Source organism: Talpa occidentalis, unplaced genomic scaffold, assembly GCF_014898055.3.
Source record: "Talpa occidentalis isolate TD23 unplaced genomic scaffold, MPIMG_talOcc4v2.1 talOcc4.6, whole genome shotgun sequence".
Taxonomy (NCBI): Eukaryota; Metazoa; Chordata; class Mammalia; order Eulipotyphla; family Talpidae; genus Talpa; species Talpa occidentalis.
In genome coordinates this window covers 41654983-41678290 of record NW_023604972.1, presented here as the reverse complement: position 1 = coordinate 41678290, position 23308 = coordinate 41654983, and the positions used below count along the sequence as shown (strand labels likewise).

At 35.4% G+C, this 23308-nt stretch overlaps 1 protein-coding gene across 5 annotated transcripts in view; it reads left to right on the top strand.

Annotated features, from left to right (window-relative positions):
* The window catches only part of ADAMTS3 (ADAM metallopeptidase with thrombospondin type 1 motif 3), a 232680-nt gene that overhangs the window by 197745 nt on the left and 11627 nt on the right, over window positions 1-23308 (top strand). For 4 of the 5 annotated variants that reach the window (XM_054687990.1, XM_054687991.1, XM_054687989.1 and 1 more), the window contains 11 exons: window positions 1603-1716; window positions 4216-4361; window positions 5560-5735; window positions 6862-6995; window positions 8788-8911; window positions 10501-10557; window positions 10802-10885; window positions 12523-12603; window positions 14373-14536; window positions 19481-19646; window positions 21884-22016. In XM_054687990.1, coding sequence (XP_054543965.1) covers window positions 1603-1716; window positions 4216-4361; window positions 5560-5735; window positions 6862-6995; window positions 8788-8911; window positions 10501-10557; window positions 10802-10885; window positions 12523-12603; window positions 14373-14536; window positions 19481-19646; window positions 21884-22016 — 1379 coding nt within the window. The remainder of the gene's footprint in view (window positions 1-1602; window positions 1717-4215; window positions 4362-5559; window positions 5736-6861; window positions 6996-8787; window positions 8912-10500; window positions 10558-10801; window positions 10886-12522; window positions 12604-14372; window positions 14537-19480; window positions 19647-21883; window positions 22017-23308) is intronic. The other variant, XM_037529130.2, reaches the window with a different exon arrangement.

Sequence of the window (23308 nt, the reverse complement as noted above, 5' to 3'; positions counted from 1 at the left end):
GAGATTAAGCAGTATGTCTATAAATAGGGGAGCTGGACATGAAAACAAAATTGTCAGTTTTCAACGATGCTCTGTTGATCTCTTAGTTTTTGTGACCTTCAGAGACAACTTTTAAACCTTCAATAGGTTGCTTTTTACTACCATGTTGGCCAGGACTCTATGTGACTGTGACCATAGGGAAGAGTTTTGCCACATAGTCTCATTTGAGAATCACATGGTGTAATATGACAGTCAGATGGGCTACCTGGTGAGACTGGGTGAGTCATCAGGGCCCTGGATCTGACACTATTAGACTTATGACATTGAGCATCTTATTTAATCTCTCTGGCTTTGTGTCACATGTGTAAAATGTGATAATGATGGTATTAATCTCATAGAATTGATGTCAGAATTAAAACTGTAACAACAAAGTATTTAGCACAATGCAGCCACGTAGTAAATGCCTAATGGAGTCATTAAAACCAGTCCTGTGTCACTGTTCAGATTAGAAAAACGTTTGATTAAAATGCCATGTTGATCTTTAAGTAGTTCATAAAATAAGAAAGAACATTTTATATGTTGGAGCAAGCTTTATGTGTTAGAGCAAGGAAATAAATATTTCATGGTACTAAGAAATTGATTTGCTGTTTGAAATCTTCCATAAGCAGATACCTATAGTCATCTGATCTGTGTATAGCCACATATTGTCAACACTTTATTACCTGCATTAATATTTTAGACCTGAGAATTATAAAGCTTTGACATGAGTGTGAAAAAGTACTTCTGATTAAGTTATAGGAATTAGAACAAAGTTCCAGGTCTGAAGTAAGTAGTTTTTTAAGAATGAAGGTAAACTAGTATTGAATACTAAAAACATTTTATCTAAAGAATGGTAAGATGTTTAGAGCATGAAAGACAGAGTACAAGTAAAGAGTATACACATGGATGTATGTGTGTTTGTGGCTATTACCATGTGATGTCTTAGAAAAATTAAAAAAAAAATGAGAAAAGTAAGACTCCAGTATCACTCTGTTAGTGTCTTACTTATAACCATAATAATGGCCTTACCTTGTCACTCATATTTCAGGATTAGCCATATTTCTATGATGTATTGTTATAAGGATCAAATATATGGAAAGTACTTTATAAACTACTTGCAAGCATTGTGATATTTTTTGTTATACCTGGAATATATACTATCTTACTTAGAAAGTATGACAAATATTTTCTATTTTTAGTCATTTCCATGGGCATTTTTATTATGTATATCTGACTAGTTCATCATATAAAAAGTTTTAATATTTCAAATGTTTACAACAATTACTCTTTAAAATTCTAATATTGTTTATTTAAATATCATAAATAGAAATGATAGGCAGAAATATTAAAGTCACCCAAAGAATCTCAGACAAATTGTTGTTTATCTTTGTTATTTTAGAAAAGCAGAATGAAAGTTTTCTCTACTTGGGATTCTTAGGCAGTATTTTTTTTCTTGACATGCCACATCTTTCATCTTACCTTCAAAATATTCAATTAAAATGACATAAGGAAACTATACAAGATATTTTTGGCGCATGTCATGTCATCTGTATTTCATTGAGATTTTGACTCTCTTTCTTCTAGTTCCGAACCTTTGACCCATGCAAACAACTGTGGTGTAGTCATCCTGATAATCCCTACTTTTGTAAGACTAAAAAAGGCCCCCCACTGGATGGGACTGAATGTGCTGCTGGAAAAGTGAGTATATCAATTTATGCAATGTAGATTTAAGCTATGTCATATAATAATCATCTTTAAAAGTCTGGAAAGTTTTTATCATAGCTGTGTTATTTTAATGAAAGCCACAGTACCTAAGGTTTTGATATGTCATGCATTATGTCTGCTATAATAAATTACCACAAACTTGGTGACTTAAAATCATACAAATTTATTCTCTTGCAGTTCTGATAACCAGAAGTCCAAAAATTTGTGGGCAGAACTTTACTCCCTCCAGAGTTTGTAACAGAGAATCTGTCCCTTATCTCCTTCCACTTCAGGAGGCAGCTTGCATTCCTTGACTTGTAGCTGCGCCACTCCAGTCACTGCCTCTGTGGCCTCATTACCCCTTCTCTTCTTTGTGTATAAATCTCCCTCTGCCCTGCTCTTATCAGGGTACCTGTGTCGGCATCTCGGTCGCACCTGGATAATTCAGGATAATCCCATCTCAGAGTCCTTAATTTAATTACATCTGCAAAGACCTTTTCCCAAATCAGGTAGCATTTACAGATCCCAGAATTTAGGACCCGACATTTGGGGGACCACGTGAACTCACTGCTGAGAGATAGGAAGCAGCAGCTCATCAGAATAGCTGGGCCCCTGCTAGTGCAACTCGATTTACTTGCTGGCATCCCACTCCTTGTGAAAGTTGTCCAGAAATAGTCCCATGAATTTATACAGAAGATTTGGCCATGCTCCTTGGGGAACGATGCCCAGAGGTTTTAAATCTCAAGTTGTGTAGTCAGGATTGAATGCTCAGAAGCTGGCCAAATGCCAAGCTACGCTACTCACAGAGGGGAGAGAGCGCCAAAACCCAAACAAAGCCATGTTAAGAACTCAAGTTGAAGAGCCTTGACTAGTTTGGAAATAAGATATTGTAGACAGACTCAAAAACTGGCAAGAAAGATTTATGTAGTTTTTAGTTCTTTAGAGGTCTATTTCAAATATGTATAAATTGTACTCACTATGCAAATGAAAAGCATAAAATAATAATAATAGAAACTGCCATTATTCATGTTTAAACTTTGTTAGACACTGTGCTGAACAACTGCACACAGTGTATTGCTTTGGAAAATTGAATATTTTAAACCTTTGACTAACAAAGGAGCAATAACAAATTGATTCATTTTTGCTTTATGAAAAACATATCTTGTAATTCAACTTGAACATTCAACTTCTATAAATGTATTTCTGTTATGTTCAAATTTACCAAAGTTGGGTTTTAAGAAGCACTTGTGTTGTCTGTAACATAAAAAAAGAACAAGCTGAAATGCTAAAAGGGAAAAAATGAACATCATTTGAGCACCTTGTATGCTGCACACTGTAAGCTAAGTATCTCTATGATACCAGGGTTTTAAGCAGTCCTCATTTAATTATGTCCTGGTCAGATGGTCTGGCACTACTCATGATCCTTTCCATGTCCTAATTCTCCTCAACTAAAGGGTAAAGATAAAATATCTGACCTACCTATCTCTCAGAATCATTGCTAATGACATTTTTTTTATGTATGTAAAAGTGTTTTGAAAGTTAGATATATTTTGGACATGTTACATTATTTTCTAAGCTAAGGCATATACTTTATTGTGATTATTTTACATGCAAATATATTGTCCTTAAAATCTTGATACTATGGATAACGAGGGACAAAAGGTAGAACTGCACTTGCTGTGCAACTTGGGTGCTTAGATAATTCTTATTGATTATGAGATTTGATACTCACTGGTCAGTGTGTGTGGCAGCAGGAAGGCCACGGGGCAGGTTCTTATGACCTGAGCAGACAGGTGTAGCGGCAGGAAGACACAGGGCAGGTTTTCTATGACCTGAGCAGATAGGGTAAGGAGGACTCCTAGAGCCCTCAGTAGCTTTTGCAGGCTTTTATTGGGATTTACCAGGTACACAGCAGGCAGGGGTGCTGAGGGGGGGTGAGGATGGCAGGAGGCTGGTAGGTCTTCACTCTTTCTGGGCTCTCCAGTGTTCTCTCATGGTCTCTGATTCTCTTTCACTCTGCTGTTCTACTCTGTTCTTTTTCGCTCTCTGCTTTGCTGGTGTCCCTGTGACGCCGCCCTTATAAGCCCAGTCTTCGTCCAGGTGAATCCCATCTACATAGGCCCACACCCCACTCCAGGTGCCCGCCATCAGGCATGCTTTCAGGACCACAGATCCATCATCAGTCCTAATGGCGAGATGGCAGAAAAGCCTGATACTTTTTTACCTTACCCACTGTGTGTCATTGAAAAACTTGTGTAAGTGAATGTGGCATTCATTTCAATTTTATACTTAAAAATGCAAATCTAAATGGCCCTTCTTATAAAGCTGTTATTGCTTCTGGATGATTTTAAATACTGGTAGCCATCTACTATTAAATGCATTTCACCTGGAAAGAAAAGGCAATGCAGCCCTTCAATTGGTGGCTCTTATGTAACAGCTTCAGTTTTTAGCTTATGCGTGATTATCACCATTTGCCTTTTGTCACCCCCTAAGTGGTGCTATAAGGGCCACTGCATGTGGAAGAATGCTAATCAACAAAAACAAGACGGCAACTGGGGGTCATGGACCAAATTTGGCTCCTGTTCCCGGACTTGCGGAACTGGTGTTCGTTTCAGAACACGCCAGTGCAATAATCCAATGTGAGTATAACCCTTGTAATTCTGCCTCTTTTTGGATAAGCCAAAAAATGCTTCAATATGATGTCATTAATATTGTGTTTCCTAAAGTGCATGTAAAATACAGAACATGAAAATTGAGGACTTAAGTAAGTGTCTATTTTGGGTAAATCTCCATTTTTCAATCTTGTGAAGAGTTGTCAGTGATGAAGATGAGAGGCTCCAGTTAAGAGACGAGATTTTTGCGGAAATTGTTCTTGAGGGCTGTGAGGAGCTGAGCAAGACAGCAGGTGACTGTGGTCATTGTGCTCTTGGTACCTGGGCACCTGGCTGCCAGGTCCCCTGCGAGAAGCACAGGTGCTTCCCAGAGGGAGCAGCTCCAGCCCAGGGCTCACTCAGCCCAGAGCCGGGCAACAGAGAAGGGTAAAAGGTGGCCAGGGGGACAGTTATCCATCCCTTCACCCAGATTAAATTTATTGAATCCCTATTATGTGTTCAAAAAACTGAACAACCTTTTTTTTTTCTGAAGGAAAAAAAATAACGGAAATACTAAACATGGGCTATTCTTACTTGTTTGAGCTTTAACATGTGAGCAGACCTTTCTCTCTGTCTCTGACGGCAAGATGACTGAACATATTTTTTCCAAAAAGATTGAGTGTCATATACCTATCTTTACAGGAAAAGATGGCAGTTGTATTAGAAGTAACAAAAACAATAAAAATTACAGTAATAAGTCCAGTTAAGTTTCACTATGAGCCATGACCTCTTTTAGATTTAAAATGTTAACTCATTTAATCCTCTCAGTGTTTCTCTAAGGAAGATAGGATTATCATTTGCATTTTACATATGAGAAAACTGGTCTGTGATTACAGTTGCTCAGGGTTGCATCTACATGTTTTATACATGATAGAAAATGTCATTTCTCTGCTATCATATATATATAGATAGATAGATATATTCAGATACTTTCTCCATGCATTTAAAAAATATACTGTTGGAAAATCTGATTTAAATTGAATTTAGGCCTCCCTTCTCCTGCCCCTTCACCCATCAGGGAGAGGATAGTGCTTTTGGAAAGGGATGGAAATTAGGAAGTATGAGTTCATTCACTTTGTGCTGGCAGCTCAGAAGCCCTGGCTTTCTGCCCTACAGCACTGTGTCTGCAGCCTTCAGCTGCTGGGTCAGAGCCAAAAGGCCTTTTTAAATGTTGTCTTTTCTTTAGGCCCATCAATGGTGGTCAGGATTGTCCTGGTGTTAATTTTGAGTACCAGCTTTGTAACACAGAAGAATGCCAAAAGCACTTTGAGGACTTCAGAGCCCAGCAGTGCCAACAGCGTAACTCCCACTTTGAATACCAGAGCACCAAACACCACTGGTTGCCATATGAACACCCTGAGTGTGAGTAGACCCCGCCGCTCTTTTCCTGCCATGTGGACAGTTACACAGAGTTTAAGCTTTGTCTACACCAATCCTCTGGACTCCTGATCCCTACTTGGTTATTTAGAAAACTTGGGATTGATGGGGGCAAGCCCTCCTGGGTTTCCAAGATAAGGGCAACATACTGCCTTTCCCAGAGATGTGAGGATTGTGGAATAGATGTTGGCAACCCCCCTACCACCACCATACTGATGCATGGGAGAGACATTGCACTTCTTCCTACAGCTAAAGTCCGTCGACTAGGAAATGCATTTGGAATAATGTGAGTTTTCCTTTCTGAATAGCTGCAGAACAGCTGAGTTCTTTTACAGTTGAGTCAGGCACAAGAAAAAGAGCATTATTTATTTAATAACAAAATGCACTTTACAAACTTTTACTTTTATACTGTACCATAGTTAGGAAAATACATTTTGAAATTCTTTTAATGTTTACTTCCTACCCCTGGATTTTCAGTTCAATATGTTCAAAAGGGGATGTCTTGCGATAATTTTTTGTATGGAGGGCTTTTCTTTGTAAATAAAATAATGACATGATTATCATGTGATATGATAAACAGTTATGTTCAGTTTAAAAGCTGTTTTAAGGGGAAAATGCGTACACATAGAAATTTAAAGTTGTCATGTATTAAGAAGAAACACATTTTCATCTATTTTTGTGAAACAAATCACAAATTATATTCAATAAGAGGCAAAAACTATAGTAGTTCATTGGGTCAAATGAAAGAAAAACTCTTATAGCTCTCTAAGGATTACTAAAACTTAACTGATTTATGAATTAAAGTTTATTGGAAATCTGTGGTTAAGTCTAATCTTACCATAAAATGTGATTGACCTGAGATAGTCCCAGCTTATACCTATTGTCCGTAAGTCACTTTTCTCAAAAATCCCAGTTAAGATGTCAAATCAAACGGTCACCTGATTAAAACAAATATGTCAAATAATATACTTTCTCCACTCTTTATTTCATTGACTTCTATAATACCTTGTTTTCCAGAATCCACATCAGATATTTTAAAAGTAAAATAAATAGTCCTATTCAAATATGCCATTTTATATAGATAACTGATCAAATCCTTCATCTTACACAGCCAAGAAAAGATGCCACCTTTACTGTCAATCCAAAGAGAGTGGCGATGTCGCTTACATGAAGCAGCTGGTACATGATGGAACGCGCTGCTCATACAAAGACCCTTACAGCATATGTGTGCGAGGAGAGTGTGTGGTGAGTTCAAGCAAGTCTTCAAAATAGATCCATAGTATCATGCAATTCTACTTTCACTATCATTCTGCTACATAATTTCTTTTTTCTTATTTTCATTTATTTTCTTACATCATTGTTCATTTTTGGATGGTATTTTATTTCTTCCTATAGGCATAGGCCCTGTAGTTCTCTCACCACTATAGCATCCATACTCCGTCACCATAGTCCCTTGTGTTTTTCACATTTTGACCCCTCTCCCCCTCCCTTGCTGTATGCCTCAGATCTATGTTCAACTTTTGACCAACTTTATGGTCAAGTTTTGTCTTTTTCTCCTGCATATTTTCAAAATAATTGTTAACACTTTCTTATTTGTAAAATCACATTAGAAGGAGAGTCTATAAATAGTTCAGTAGTTAAACCAAATTTAGGAGAAATTGCATTGATTTTTACCTAAAATTTTACTTTTAAGTGATATTGAAGTCATTTTGGTGACTGACAGAATCAAGATTTAAAAACAGTTTCCTAATTCTCCACCAAATGCTTTTTCTGAGTTACTCCAGTGCATTAGTCTGGGCCTACAACTTGGGAAAAATGCCCTTGCAGCGTATTTTACTGGTACCCATCTGCTATCAAAATACAGTCTTTAAAAAAAAAAATTCTGTTAAATATATTTTATATGTTGTTTAAAAGGTAATAAAAACTTCTTTCTCTCTCTCTCTCTCCCCCTTACAATTGCTTCTAAGTGTGAGTGCTGAGTTCCACAGCAGATAAAAATTAGTGAAGACACAAAACTGGTTGTGCCCTATTTTATCTTTGTTAAAAGTGCAGTTCATTTTCTTGTTCATGTTCACAAGTTGATATGAATTATCCTTACCAACTAAACACATTATTTCTGCCTGTTTCTTTTTCACTTCAACACAACTAACTTTTTATATTAATGAATCTCAAGTATACATATGCCTCATAGTTAAACTAGCATTTCCCTGAAATAGAATTTGTGTTGTGTTTGTCCTTCACCTCCCACAGTATCTAATGCATTAGATCTATGTGCTGTCACTACTGTCTCTGCCCATTTGTATCCCAAATGTAAGAGTGTAGTGCTGTACCATGTATCATTACCTACACTGATTTACATTCACGACCTGCCCCAGTTCAGTAAATTTCAGTAGCACCCTGTTAAATTAATGTGAAAATGTAAACTCCTGATTCTCAAGGTTTTCCATGACCTATACTTTACAAATCTTCCCCTGTCATAAAACTCCAACTTTCCATTTGTTGAAATACTGTTCCTAGACTCAGTTCCATGGACCTGCAACTTCCAAGACTTTATTTAACCCCTTAGAATTCTTGAAATATTTCCACACTCTGTTCCTTCAAGGCCCTATGAAAATTTCCACCATCTCTGTGATGTTTTGTCTCACATCCCTGATCAACTTGTGCTAATGTATGACTCACTATTTTATTATTCATCTTTATGAATATGAGAACAAGGGATAAGTACATCTTATTTTTTGTCTGTATCAGCTACAGCTTCTGTGTGTAATCAATGTTTGATAATGATGACTTGTGTGTTGGGGTAATTAGTCCAGTAGATGGGGGAAAATTACCCAGAGTACAATTCAATCTAGAGTACCAGTTGTTTGATTTCATGGTAATTCTTTAAAAGATTGAGGTATTCAAAATCAGGACTTGAGTGAAAGTTTGGTGCAACCCTGATGCGGGCTCATAATCAGACAAATGGTTCATCAGTTTCCAGTATGCTAACCTTTACTTGGCACATAAAACTAGCCACAGCTAAATCTTCTCTTCTCAGAAAGTGGGCTGTGATAAAGAAATCGGTTCTAACAAGGTTGAGGACAAGTGTGGAGTCTGTGGAGGCGATAATTCCCATTGTCGAACTGTAAAAGGGACATTCACGAGGACACCAAGGAAGCTTGGTAAGATGAAGTTTCTCATGAGTTAGTATAATTCTCTCTCATTTGTATTTTTGAGACATCTTTTAGGAATACAGAATTTTCTCTAAAACATTAAATTATTAGTTGCTGATTATTTTTAATTCATATTTACTTCTTAAAAATTACTAGAAGTAAGCAACCTTGATAATTCATATAACATCACATCCATGATGTAAAACTGTCTATTAAATTTATATAAAGAGTAAATAAAATCAATATTATAGTAGTTAGCTTCAATTGGTTTTATTTTGTGATTTTAAAAAAGTACATTAGACCTAATAATTAGAATGAATGCTTATTTTGAATTCCTGTTGCATATAAGTTGATTTAGAAGTTAAAAAAAATCACAAAACTGAAAGTCTAACTTTTAAAACATTACATTAGTTTTACTTCTTTTAAGTTTTGCCTCTTTTAAGTGATTGTATTTATCAGTCTATAAAATGAGGGTTATGTTTTACATAACCTTTGATATTTTATATTAAAATTGAGACACAATAAAAAATTAACCTGAGATATCATTGCTTATGTGTGAACCTCTGTGCTTGCTACATATTCACTGACCTGGACCTAGGTTAGGTAGGTCCTGAAAGTTCCAATAGCTGGAACAAAAGAGCAGCACATGATATGCAACATTATTAGCAGTTTCATAATTATTCATCTGAATTTTCATAAAGGATTTGGATATAAACATTTATTGCTTAATAATTGTTTGTAACAAATATTCAATTATTCAATAAGCATTTATTGGGCAAAAGTATATGGGACCTCAGCATTTAAAGATAAACTTAGTATCTTTGAGACTCTTCTCTTACATTATCCAAAACACTACCCTGATATGTCTTATATGATAGAAAAATGATATAAAACAAAACAAAAACAAAGATTTGGTCGACTTTGGTACATTGTCATGGCAGTAATTTTTCCTTTTTAGAAGAAAATAAAGGATAAGAATTATGTTAGTCTTTATCCAAAAGTAGTGAGTCTCTTAATTCAATTTATTCCCATTGTAGCCCAGCTACCCAACAGGGCAGGGCAGACCTAGGAACTGTGTTTCTCATAGGGACACCCCCCCCGTATTGATATCTTTGTTGTTCCTGTATAATGATTTACTGTTTTTGCTTTAAAAATTATTTTTAAAAATATTGCCACTTTTGATTGATTATATTATTTTAATAAAACAAACTGAATTACATTTATATTGTGACTCTAGCAGAATAAAATGTACTTTTCTCCATCTTATTGTGAAATTTACTGTGCTTGCTTTATTACAGTTATATATTATATGCTTTAGGTATAAAATAATTCATTTTGTTTTATTTCCAGAGTGGATTAATGTAAGGAAAAAGTTTTTTTTTTTTTGCCATAATCACCCATTCTGTATTATATGTAATATAAGGTAGTGATACTTTTTTTCAGATACCTCAAAAATTATGCTAAACCTGCAAATCAAGGTCAGAACACTTTCATCTATCATACAGCTTCAAACTGTTCAAAGACAATTTAACATCCATTTCTTTGCACTAATATTGTCCTCATAGTCATTCAATAGACTAATTAACCTTTTCCAACAGGGAAACATTTAAGCAAGAGGTGCCATAAAGAATTCAAGTTGCTGGAAAATGAAATCTGCAAGTATTCAACTTCAAATCACCTATATCATTTCTCATTCATGCTTAGTCTTACTTTCATTGACTATTAAGAATTTATTGGCATTAGCTGACTACTATAAATTTATTTTGAGTTCAACATATAAAATTACAGAACATATTTTACATTTTACCTAATAAAATATATAGCCTATAGTATAGTCAATGAAACAGCAAGACTTTGATAAACATGAAACCTGCACTAATTAAAGACATTCTATTTAAGGGAAGACAAGAGGCGCCTTCACTTTACCCAAAGGAGCTCGTAATATTTCTCTTGCTGAAACAAGGGAAGCTAAAAATGTACTGGGTAAGTAGTAACAAACTGCAGAAAGATGGGCATCCATAAGTGGCATCAAGCTGTTTCACTGTACTTGCATCTTAAGCATGTTATTTCCAGCCATTGTACACTCAGGCAAGCATGTTCATTTCATGTATTGCACTTGATCCAGACTCAGGTGCCCCAAACTCCGATCCCAAAACAATCACTCCGTTTAGTTAAAACATTAATAAATGTTGTAAAAACGTTGAGTAAGTCTACCCATTGGTAGGTATTAATTGCCCATATGCAAAATCATAAAATTGTGTTTTATGATACCATCAGCAATTATGTGTACATACTTGAATTTCTGTCTGTATTCATCCTGTAGCAAATGAGTTGGACGTTTTATAATGGATAGCATCAGTTGCATAATCTTCCTATATTCATTTATTTTTGATGGAAGTAAAGTACAAGATCTCGATTTCCTTATTTGCCTTATTGTTGATTTATAATTAGGGGAGAGAGAGATAGGAGAGAGAGAGAGAGAGAGAGAGAGAGAGAGCGCTCCATCAATTTAACAATTTAGAGAAGAAAAAAAGTATGAAGACAGAAAAAAATATACCACCCAGGCAAGCCCAAAATGAGATCCAGATGGAAACCTTGGTTCCTGTTGACTCTCCTATTTTGCTTGTTTCTCTGAAGTCTAATTGTTTTTATTTTTCACTTTTAGTTTTGAGAGATATTTTTCTGATAATTTCCCTACCCTTCTCCATACCCATTTTTCTGGAAAGTTACCTAAACAAACTTTGAAACTATTTTCCTTTTTTTTTTTAATTGAGGCAACATGCATTTATGATTCGCACTGCATATGATTCAGAAGTATCCTATCACAGTCTCAAGATATGTTTTAGATAAGTGATAATAATGAAAAAGATTTTTAGATATGATATTAACTATAGTAGGATTGATATTTGTTTTAAAATCACAGGCAACCCACTGAACATACTGGTTTTATTTCTTCTGGATTAGAGGATTGCATTTGGGGTGCATATGAAGGCAAAACACAACAAGCTTACAGATAGTTTCCAAATGGTTTTGTCGAATCTATAATACATATTTTAAAATGTTGCCATAATATAATTACTGATCACAGAAAAAATGAAAGCTACTGACTTTACTCTTCTGTAATTTTAAAAAATAAAGCAGGCTTTTAAATATGAAGATGTCATTCTTTTAATGATTTGCTCTCTGTACCTACCACTTTCAATTTTTAAAATACACATAGACAGATAAAATACCTCAGGTTCACCAACTAAGTACAGTAAGTAATTGGCCCCACTTTAAAAGGGTAGTTTAGAAAAATAAAATCACAAATAAGGACAAAGTGTAGTACTTTCATGAATTGTGGACACAATTCCTAAGTAAACAAGATAAATGACTAATAAGTTAGAAATAAGATTAGCTTTTTTTCCTCCCCTATAATTAAATAAAAAGTTTCCACTACTCTCATGCTAGATGCCCCAAGAGCTCCCGGTGCTTTGAAGTGAATTTCAGAAACTGCTTCTTTCGGTTTATGGATGCCCTCTTCTGCATGCAGAAGCAGTAAGAATATAATGCTCAACTAACCATGGTTGTTGCTTTTGTTTTCTTCTTTGCTTCCTCCAACATTTACTACACATGCAAAGGGTACCTTAAGATGTTTGATATACCCCCTGGTGCTAGACATGTGTTAATCCAAGAAGACGAGGCTTCTCCTCATATTCTTGGTAAGTGTTTCTGTCAGCTAACTCTGCTTTAACATGCACTTAAACAAGGAAATGTCAAAGAAATCATATATATATATCTATCTATACCACAAGTAGCTGTAAACAGATATATATGTATGTGTAGATGTGTACATATCTATACACATATATGTACACATAGATACGCAGAATTCAAAATTTTATATAAATGCATATTATGTGGTTTTTGCTGATCATTCCTCCCAACTGTTCTTTCTTTAAAACAAGGAATATCTAAAAATAGAGTTGTTGTTTTTTTTTTAATTTTAATTTTATTTTTATATTCCCTAAAAATAGAGTCTTAATTTTTGGTGAAATCTGGGTTCAGGTCACTATTACAAGAGGAAAAAATTATTTGACAAGTTTGCATTTGTTGTGCATTACTTCTCTATATTAGAGATTGAAAAAATAAATGTTACTAAAATGTACTAAGTTAAGGTATAATATCAGAAATATTTGCCATTTTTATGTTGACAAATTAGTTCTGATATTTGCTTTTATGCTATACTGTATGCCTCTCCTTATTTTGTTGCATTTTAATTTCTTTGACTGAGGAGCACTCACACATGAATTTTATAGTCTAATAAAATTTTTTCTTGTATCTGCTATGTGTCAAGTTTCTGACTGGCACATGCAGATGTACTCGCATGGCTGTTTATAATTTCCAGAAGATTCTTTTTCTCCTTTTTGAGAGGATCATGTAGAAATACAACTTTAAAAAATTTTATATTCCAAGTGTATGTATGTAAATATAACCTTCATATATTCCTTGACGTAGTAAAACACTAAGTTTTCTGAAACTGAGGAATCATCTATCAAGCCCATGAAAATTTATAGTTAATTGTTTTTAATGTATAACTTAAAAAACAAATTGTTTTGTGATGTTTCATGTTGTTTTTTATTATTTAAATTATATTCACTATTAGATTCCATAATAGTCTAGCCACCAACTACAGTTCTTTTTCCAGTAATTAAAATCTCTCATTTTTTATCCTAGATCTCATATCATTACCCTACTTTAAAATTCTCAAAAGAAATGTGTATTTGACTAAAATTGTATTTTTACTGCACATTTTTAGTATGTTAATAACAAAATTTTCTCTTTTAACTTATCATACGCTGAACAACACTTTCAAACCTGTCTCACCTATTTTCATCCACTACAGAAAACATTTTATTTTATAGTATATAATTGATCTATAATACATTAAGAAATCTATCACCAGAAACCAGCTTTCCCTAGCTATATTAAGTAGTGATATGACCTTGAATTGTGTGTTGAACTATCAGTAGCCAACTAATGGGTTATCTACAGACATTTTAAGACATTTAAAAGAAATACACAGTAAAGAAGTCATGTTCTTTATGACTGTCCTAGCATAAATGATTTGTATTAACTATTGTAGAAGCATCTATTATTTTCAGAATATTCTCAGCTTTCTAAGGAAATGTACAGGGCGAATGAGTTAGAAACTAAACCTCTGACTGTTTTCAAATGGAAATATTTGCCAGTTTTCTTCTTCTGTTAATCATCTTGCCCTCTTTTTGACAAGTTACAAATGCTTTTTGAGGATTTTGATTTTCCACTGAAGGAAATGGGAGTGATAACAGAAGTAACACTCATTTTCATTGCCTTGATGCTCATGAACATGGTCTTTGACTTATAGAAAGGAAAAGATTTATTATGGATCCGCAAAACTGTAATGTAATAAAGTGAAATGCATGCCAGTTACTCATTTTCCTTCCTTTAGCTATTAAGAACCAGGCTACAGGCCACTATATTTTAAATGGCAAAGGAGAAGAAGCCAAGTCTCGAACCTTCATAGATCTTGGCGTGGAATGGGATTATAACATTGAAGATGATATTGAAACTCTTCACACCGATGGACCTTTACATGATCCTGTTATTGTTTTGGTATGTGGCATTCCAGGTTCACTATGTATTTGGTTTAGTTTATAATTTTATAATTAACTTACCTGATTACCTTTACCTTGAACATTGACAATTTAGTTGCATGTGTTTATGTTCCCATTGATTTGCCACTCTCTACTCTTAGTACAATTTTGTCATATATTTTATTATAGATGCAGTATAAACTGAATAATACAGTATTATGATATCTAACTATAGCAAACCTTTATCTTTTAGAGAAATGAAAAGAAAAAATATAGATTTTAATATATACCCACATATTTACTATTTTTGATACCCTTCATTCTTCCCTGTAAATCTATCTGGTATCATTTTTTTTTAATATAAAGGACTTACATTAACATTTCTTGTGGTGTGGTTATGCCTGCTAGCAGATAATTCTGAAAATATCTTTATTTCACCCTCATTCTTAAATGATATCTTTCTAGATATAAAATCAGGAGTTGTTAGGTCTTTTTTCCCTCTTTTAGCACCTTAAAGATGTTTATACATTATTGTAAAGATTCTGCAGAATTTGGTGCTGATCAAGAAAAAAGGCAGGACCTTAAGTTAGCAAAGCACACACCAGCTTTACTTGGGTGATGTCTTAATAGATTTTCAAGAGGGGCTACCATGCGGAAGGAGGAGAAGCCGAGGATCTCCTAGGGAGAGAATTCTAGCGGGGATTTCCGTGTCTAGGTAGTGCCACTCTGCAGCAGAGCAGGGAGTCTCCAGGTCTGAGAGCTCTGAAGGGCAAGTGCAGCCTCTTGATGTCCTATTGCCACAGCATCTTACTTACAGCAGGCAAATATTGGTGCAGTTTCATGGCAATATAAACAAAGTGGCTATTGTTGGCTGGAAATCTCCTTCTATGGGCTACATTGAGAACTGGCTATATGAATGCTGGACTTTGGTGCCGGGGGCTTTTGAATTATAAAGAGTCTCCACCTGCTGTGAAGAAATAAACAATGTAGGGACAAATATACAGGAGCCATTTTTTCATTTATGTAACATTTGTCTCCCAGAATTCATCATTTATCATGAAAAAGCAACCTCATTTATATTGCTGTCTGTTGCATCTACTATGTCACTTGAAGCTGGTTTGCACTGTTAATTTAGCCCTTGAACTACCACATGTTCTTGTCCCATGAAGCCATAAAAAGGAATTCACAGACTTTTTAGATAAGTAAGCAGAGAGATGTGAACTATTCAAGAAAGTATAGAGGAGAAAGAACAAATGCAAAGACTCCATGGCAGCAATGCCAAGGAGGGGCAGAAGACTCCTCATAGGCCTGTGTCTAGGCAATATTTAAGCCTTTTTTTCTCTACTCCAAAATGTCATCATCCTGTTTTGCAATTAGCACTTTATCCCAGTGGCTATACTCCTCTGGGCAATGTGCCCATTTCTTAGCTCTTATCTTGGAGTTTCTCCTTTTATTTCCGCTGTCCGAAATCCCTTAAAATTTTCTTTTCCAATTAGCCTTAAATTATAGCCTTAAATTTTACTGCCTTCCATATTTCCTTATCTCAGAAGCCTCTTTTACTCTCCCAAAGTCCCTGCCTATACAGTCCCTGCCTGTACAGTCCCTGAAGCTGCCTGATTAACCCTAACTTGCCCTCGGACTCAACCTCAGGGTGTAAGTCCAGGTCCCAATCCCACAACAGCACTCACTGGTAGATGGATGGTATGGCGCTTTGGCCTGGGCACAGACTGGCCCTCAGTCCAGGACACAGTACTTCTGGACTAGCCTTCCACGCAGCCCCCTCTCCTCCTTGCTCTGCCCTGCAAACCCCATTCTCCTTCTTCATAGCCTGATGAGACAGCTTTTTCCACGTGAGCTCCTCCTCCCTGTGCAGGAAGCTTCAGTGAGGAAGCCACAGCCTGCAGTGCTCTCGTCTCACAGAGATCATTTTTATTTTTTGCTGTATTATTACTGCCCCTGCAAAAAAAATAAGAATAAGCGTCCCCTTATATATTCTGTCCAGTTTTATTCTTTTTAATGTCAGTGGCAATTCTGTTACTCCCTCATGGATATAAGCAGAAGACACCAACTTGATTTTAAAAATATTATTGGATTCTATATGCAAATATTTATTGGGTATTTTACTAAAATATACTAATCTAAAACTAAATCATTCTATTCAATTTCAAGGGTTTTCTTTTTTCATTTGAAAATTATTTCTCTTCGGTGAAGTGTCTATTCAGATCTTTTGCCCATTGTTAGTATCGGTTCTTTTTTCTTTTAGTTGAGTGTCAAGAATTCCTTATAAATACTTGATAAGTCATCTGTGAAATGTTATTTGTACATATTTTCTTCTGGTCTAGTTTCTTTTCCTTCTCTTAGTTTTGTCTTTCACAGTGTGAAATATTTGACTTTACTGAAATTCAGTTTATAAATTTCTTCTTTTATGGATCAAGATCTTGGTTATGTAAGATTTTTCTTTTGCCTAGTTCAGAGTCAAATATTTTTTTCCTTTATTGGGAGTAAAAGTTTTATAGTTTTACATTTTGTATTTAGGCTTATGAATCAGTTTTTATTTTTATATAAATTTTGTATATATTAGGTTCTTATTTTTACATATGAATGTCTATAGTAATTATCTATTGTTGTATAAAAATTATCCCAAACTTAGTGACTAACCATAAGCAATATTTATTATCTCATAGTTTCTTTGAGTCAAGTATCTGGGAGCAGCTTAAATAGCTAGTTCTGGTCAGGATAGCTCATGTGGTTGCTGTCAGCTGTGGCTATAGCCCAAGACTTGACTGGGGAGAATATGTTTCCCATCTTCAGCAATTGGTTTAGAATATTCTGAGAAGATCACTTCCAGGCTTTTCCATATGGTGGCCTGTGTACCTGGGTTATTCATTACATGAGTCTCTCCACACACTGTCTAAGTGTCCTTATTACGGCAGCTGGCTTTCACTGAGAGCAGGTGATGCCAGAGACAGACAAATTGAGCGGGCACAATTAAGACAGAAATCTGTTTTATGGGTGTGACATGCCATTCTTTCTTCTGTTGTCCATTTGCTAAAAGGAAGTCGCTAAGTCCAGCCCACATTGAAATGGAAAGGTTTTAAGTTCACTTATTGAAAAGAAAAGTATCAAAGGATTTATGGGATTTTTAAAAATTTGTTTATTCATTTTCTTACATTGTTGTTCATTTTTGTACAGTATTTGATTTCTCTCCTCAGATATAGTTCCCACACCTGTGATCCATCACCATAGTCCCTTGTGCTCTCTCCTCCCCTGTTTGACCTCCTCCCTTCCCCTTTCTCTGCTGTATGCCTTGATCTGTGGTCAGCTTGCGCTTTTTATCTCTTTCTGACCCTTTGACTGGTTTCTCTGTATTCTCTATATAAGTAAAACCATCAAATATTTATCTTTCTCCTTCTGACTTATTTCATTTAGCCTAATCCCTTACAGCTCCATCCATGTTGCCACAATTGGCATGAATGTATATATACCACATCTTCTTGATGGAAATATTTTTTAAAGCCATAACAATGTCCAATTGTTTCAGCACCAACTGTTGATAAAATTATCCTTTACCATTAATTGCCTTTTCATCTATGTCAAAAACTAGTTGTCCAAATTTATATGGGCTTTTCTTGGACTCTCATTCTATTCCATTGGTTACATAATCTCATACAAAAAAATATATGTTAATAAAAATTTTATTTAGATTACAGTACAGTTGAATGATTAGAGATTGAAAGGCCTATTTTACTTTTATATAACTATACTGCATTTTCAGCAGCCCAGGTATCTGACCCCAAAACCCTGCTGTTTTACCATCATGATAGACCTTCCCTCAAGGTTTTGCCCACTGACAGTTGTATGACTACAGGAACCATGTGAACTGGAGATTAAGAAGATTTGTAGCTAGAACAGGGATTATGGAAAAGCAGTACTCTATCGTGATGACCTTTCCTTTCCTCTCAAAAGGACTGGAACCCCAGGGTAGAGCCCCAGAGCACAGCATTCAAGCCATCTTGACCTGATAGAATTAGCTGTTCGGCTATAGCATAAGAGTCAGCGCTTGATATTTCATGCTTTTTAAAAACAAAGAATAAAGGAAGAGAACAGAACTCAGATCATCAAATTCTGTATCTTAGAGGGTTTAGTATCAATGGATTTCTCAAAAAAGGCTGTTTCTAAACTTTTTGTTTAGAATACTAATGAAATGTGCATGACTTTCCCTTCATATTATCAGTGTAATCTTATATAAACTACAAGAAAGTCAATAAAACTTACTTTTTAAAAACAGAGTACTTTGCTCTGAATGAAGTTAAAAAGCAAATAAAAGTTGAGAATGCATTTGCAATGTTTATTATAAAAAGGGCTAATATCCTTATTACATAGATTTCTTAGAAAAAAAATCTATAGCAATAAAAAAGAGGACATGACATGAGCATGCAATGTAGCCCAAAAATACAAGTGATTAATAAATTTGGGAAAATAAAACTTACTCTTCATCAGATAACTAGCAATTAAAATAATCTTTTGTGCATTCAATTAACAAGGGAAGTTATATAACATGTAATACTGAGTGGGTACATTTTTATATACTCTCATTATGGAAGCAGTAATTTCTGTAACTGTTCTGGAGAGCCAGCCAGAAGTCCACTGTAAGAATGGTAAAAAGTATACCCTTTTGTACACTAAGGACAATCAGAAATCACCACAGTGGTTATTATTTTTACAATAATAATTCCTCCATGTATATACTTCTAATGTATTTTATGGTCAATGTTTTATATATTTGCATTTTCTTCTTAGGCAGGGCACACACACTTTAATTGAAAAAAACAAAACCATTATATTTTTTGAGACTATTTGAAAGTCTTCTGATTTTAATAAAAGCAATATTGAGAAATGTTTTTATTTTTTTCTTTCAAATGTTTAAACCCTCTAATGATTCACTATTTCACATGTATGTTAGATTATACCCCAGGAGAATGACACCCGCTCCAGCCTGACATATAAGTACATCATCCACGAAGACTCAGCACCTACAATCAACAACAACAATGTTATCCAGGAGGAGGTAGACACTTTTGAGTGGGCTTTGAAGAGCTGGTCGCAGTGTTCCAAACCCTGCGGTGGAGGTAACAATTGAGCACATTTGCTATAGTAAAAAGTAATTCTATAAACACGTCTTCCTGTTTCTATCTTATTTATTGTTTCAATCAGAACACGTCTTCCTGTTTCTATCTTATTTATTGTTTCAATCAGAATCCATTCAAAACAACAGTAGATCTTAAAATCCTCTTACCTCTTCCCCTGGGATTCTTTCTCTCTCGCATTCTGTGGAGATACTTTTAATCACTTCCCAAACTCTTCCAAATTCAGTATCCTTTGGTTCTTGCCTCTTACATTTGATATCTATGCACTTCTTTCCTATCATTGTTAATAATAATAAAAGAACTATTAGCAGCACTATGTACTAGATAATGCTTTAAATGCTTCTTGTATTAATGCATGCATGATCACTGTGGCTCTCTGAGATCAGTATAGTTACTATCTCTAGGGTGCTGATGGGGAAACTGAAGTGCAGGTAAGAGAAATAATTTGCCCAAGCCATTAAAATACAAACCCAGGAAGTCTGGCTTCTGTCTACATAATGCTGCATTATGTAGAGAAAATCCATCAAGCAAGTCTTAGAGTCTCTTGATTCCTAGCATCATCCATGCTGTTTTGAACAACAGATGCTCCAGAACTGATCTGGTCAGAATTCTCTCCAATAGTCAGGAGAAGGCAAGGGGCTACACAATAATAATAATACCAAATAATTAAGAAAAAGGCATTCATATTAGGGAATGCATGGGTAAACCATTTATTTTACAATTTTAAATTCAAGGATATATTTGTTTTTTTCCTTTTTTTAAAGACTTATTTATTTATGCATATAAGAGCTGGGGTATAGGCCAGAGGTGCAGGAGGGTAAAAGGATTCACCAGAGAAAGAGTGGGGAGTAGAACAGGCAGCTCCACTGAAATACACTGCTGAGGGGAGCAGCAGGTGAGACAGGAGAGGTCTGCTGTGCCATGTGGGTAGCTCCCTGGCCAGGGATAGAACTCTTGCTGCTGTGGCTGCGGAATGCTGCATAGAGCTGAGACTTAACCCCTTGTACCACCAGGAATGCCCCCTCAGGATATATTTCTAAAATTTGTTTTTTGGGGAGGTGACATAAAATGTCTTTAATTATTTAAAATGACACCTTATTCATTTACAAGTTACCTATTTAATTTTATTCTTACTTCTGCTGCACCTTCAACATTTGATCACAAAATTTGTCAGGTGTACCTTTTCAATATCTACTATAGCTATTCCTTCCTCAGCAGGCTTCCTTCTCAACTTTAGAAGGAAAGATTATTGCAAAAGACTCTCTTTCACTGGTAAACTAATTGAGATTTTCTTCTCATCCTTTTTGTCTAGGGTAGTCTTTCTTAAATGCTCGAATAAATAATTGAACAAAAGAACAGAATTATATTATTTCCCCAATTCAAATCTTTCAGTTTGCTAATGTGTTGCCCTGGAAGATATGTTCTTTATGTAGTACTTTTGCCAAAAGTGAATAACTTGAATCTAGTCATTAAGAGATAGTTAAATAAGCCCAAATTGTAGGACATTTTACAAAACAACTGACCTGTATATTTAAATTAGTAAAGACAAAAAGAGACATGGAAACTATTCCTGATTATTTCCATGACAGCTGAATGCATGGAAAAACATTGCTGTAAAGAACATTATAGGAACAGTGATCTTTATCTGACACTGAAAGATTTTAAGATCAGAGATCCTTTCCTATCTCCCGCCCCACTCATGCATCTCCCTTAATAGTTAATTCACTTTGCACTCCTGATACGCTAGTCAGAAACCTAAAGTTTCTATAAGTTATTTCCTCTGTGTGCAATATTACTCTGCTTAATCCCTTTTATCCAGTACTATTTGAACTTCCAAGATTCTGCATAAGGCAACACTGATCCCCTAAGTTTCCCTGTTCTTCCTCCAGCAGTTAGAATCTGTCCCCTCTGTGTTCCTTTGGTGCCCTCTACAGTAAGTTCTTTTCATAGCTGTTCCTCACATTGGCCTGTTCACATTCATTAACAACTACATTAACAAGTACACAGTTGTTATTTAATAATTTGCATTGTTCATTAAATGTAAGCTCTAAAAAGATGAGACTGTTTAGTTCACTTCTGAGCTTTCAATATCTAAAACAGTGTCTGGCTTATTTTAAAAGTTCGATAAATATTTGTTAAGCCAATGACTCAGTGAAAGATCAGATATATAATAGAATGAATGAATGATTAAAACCAACAAAGTATATTTCCCTCCCCAGGTTTCCAGTATACTAAATACGGATGTCGTAGGAAAAGTGATAATAAAATGGTTCATCGGAATTTCTGTGAGGCCAACAAAAAACCAAAACCTATTCGAAGAATATGCAATATTCAAGAGTGCACACATCCACTGTAAGTATTTAATAAGTATCATATCCTGAGGACAAAACTAATTTAAGCTCATCAGCTCTTTTTAGTTTTGCTGTTATTTTTAATATATGAGCCTGGCTGTGTTGATCTGATCACGTAAAGCTGTGGTCCCCTGTCTTTACCATGTTCCTGCTCCTCAAAAACAATCCCTTTCATCTATTATGCTTCTTTTAATATTTGGTGACTATTTCTCTAAATAAAATGCTTTTGCTTCTACTGTTTGACTTTTGTGGGGGAGGTGGAGGGTTAGAAATTCTGGATATATTGGTCCTCTTTGGTGGCACAGCAGGTTGAGTGCAGCACTGTGAAGCTGTCCACAGCCTCTGTAGCGCGGGTTTGATTCCCAGCCAGCCAGGGAGCTACCCACATGGTGCAGCAGACCTCTCCTGTCTCACCCACTGCTCCCCTCAGCAGTGTTTTCGGTCCATCTGCCTGTTCTGCTGCCCTCACTGTCTCTGGTGAATTCTCTCACCCTCCCATGCCTCTGGCCTGTACCCCAGTTCTTGTATAAATATATAAATCTTAAAAAAAAAAAAATTCTGGATATTGAATTTTCACTATGGCTTGTGACCATGTAGTGTTTTTTCACAGTCCTTCCCCAAGTTCATACCCTCAGGTCACACTTCTCCTTTGCCCAGTATTTCCAATATCGTTATAACCTATTCATTGATATTAATATTCCATTTATATTATTTAATGACATGTATCTCCCTTAATAGTTAATTCACTTCGCATGCTCTTATTTTGCTTATTTTCTTGTAAAATTTTGTTTCTTTTAGAGTTAATGGATGTCTAATTTTTTATATATTGTTTTCTACTACTTTTCACTAATTGGTCTTAAACTCTTCTTTTATAGTTATCAGTTGCCTCTAAATATTAAATTCATAACTGCCTGATTTCACTATAATCTCTTTCTCTCTTGGCTCTTGATTATGTCTGCTGCCCAGCTGTTGACAGTCTGGTTTGCTTCTTACAGGGGCTAAATCTCAAGTTTTCTGCTGGGTCAGAGGAATCCCCTAGTGGGAGGAAAGGTCAGGAGGTCTTATTGCTTCCCAACAAATCTTCCTTCAGTTACCCTGTTATCATCCATGTCCTCACACCCACCTTTCACCTGAAACCACTAATCCCCGTGCACTTGTGAAGTTCTTCAGTTAAGTCAGTTTGCTTATGCTGCTGCCTTGGACTTCACCTTTTTTGTGTTTGCTGAGATAGTCATCATATGTTCCACTACTTTCTAGCTTTGAAAATTATCTTGTGGTACTTTCTTCTCCATT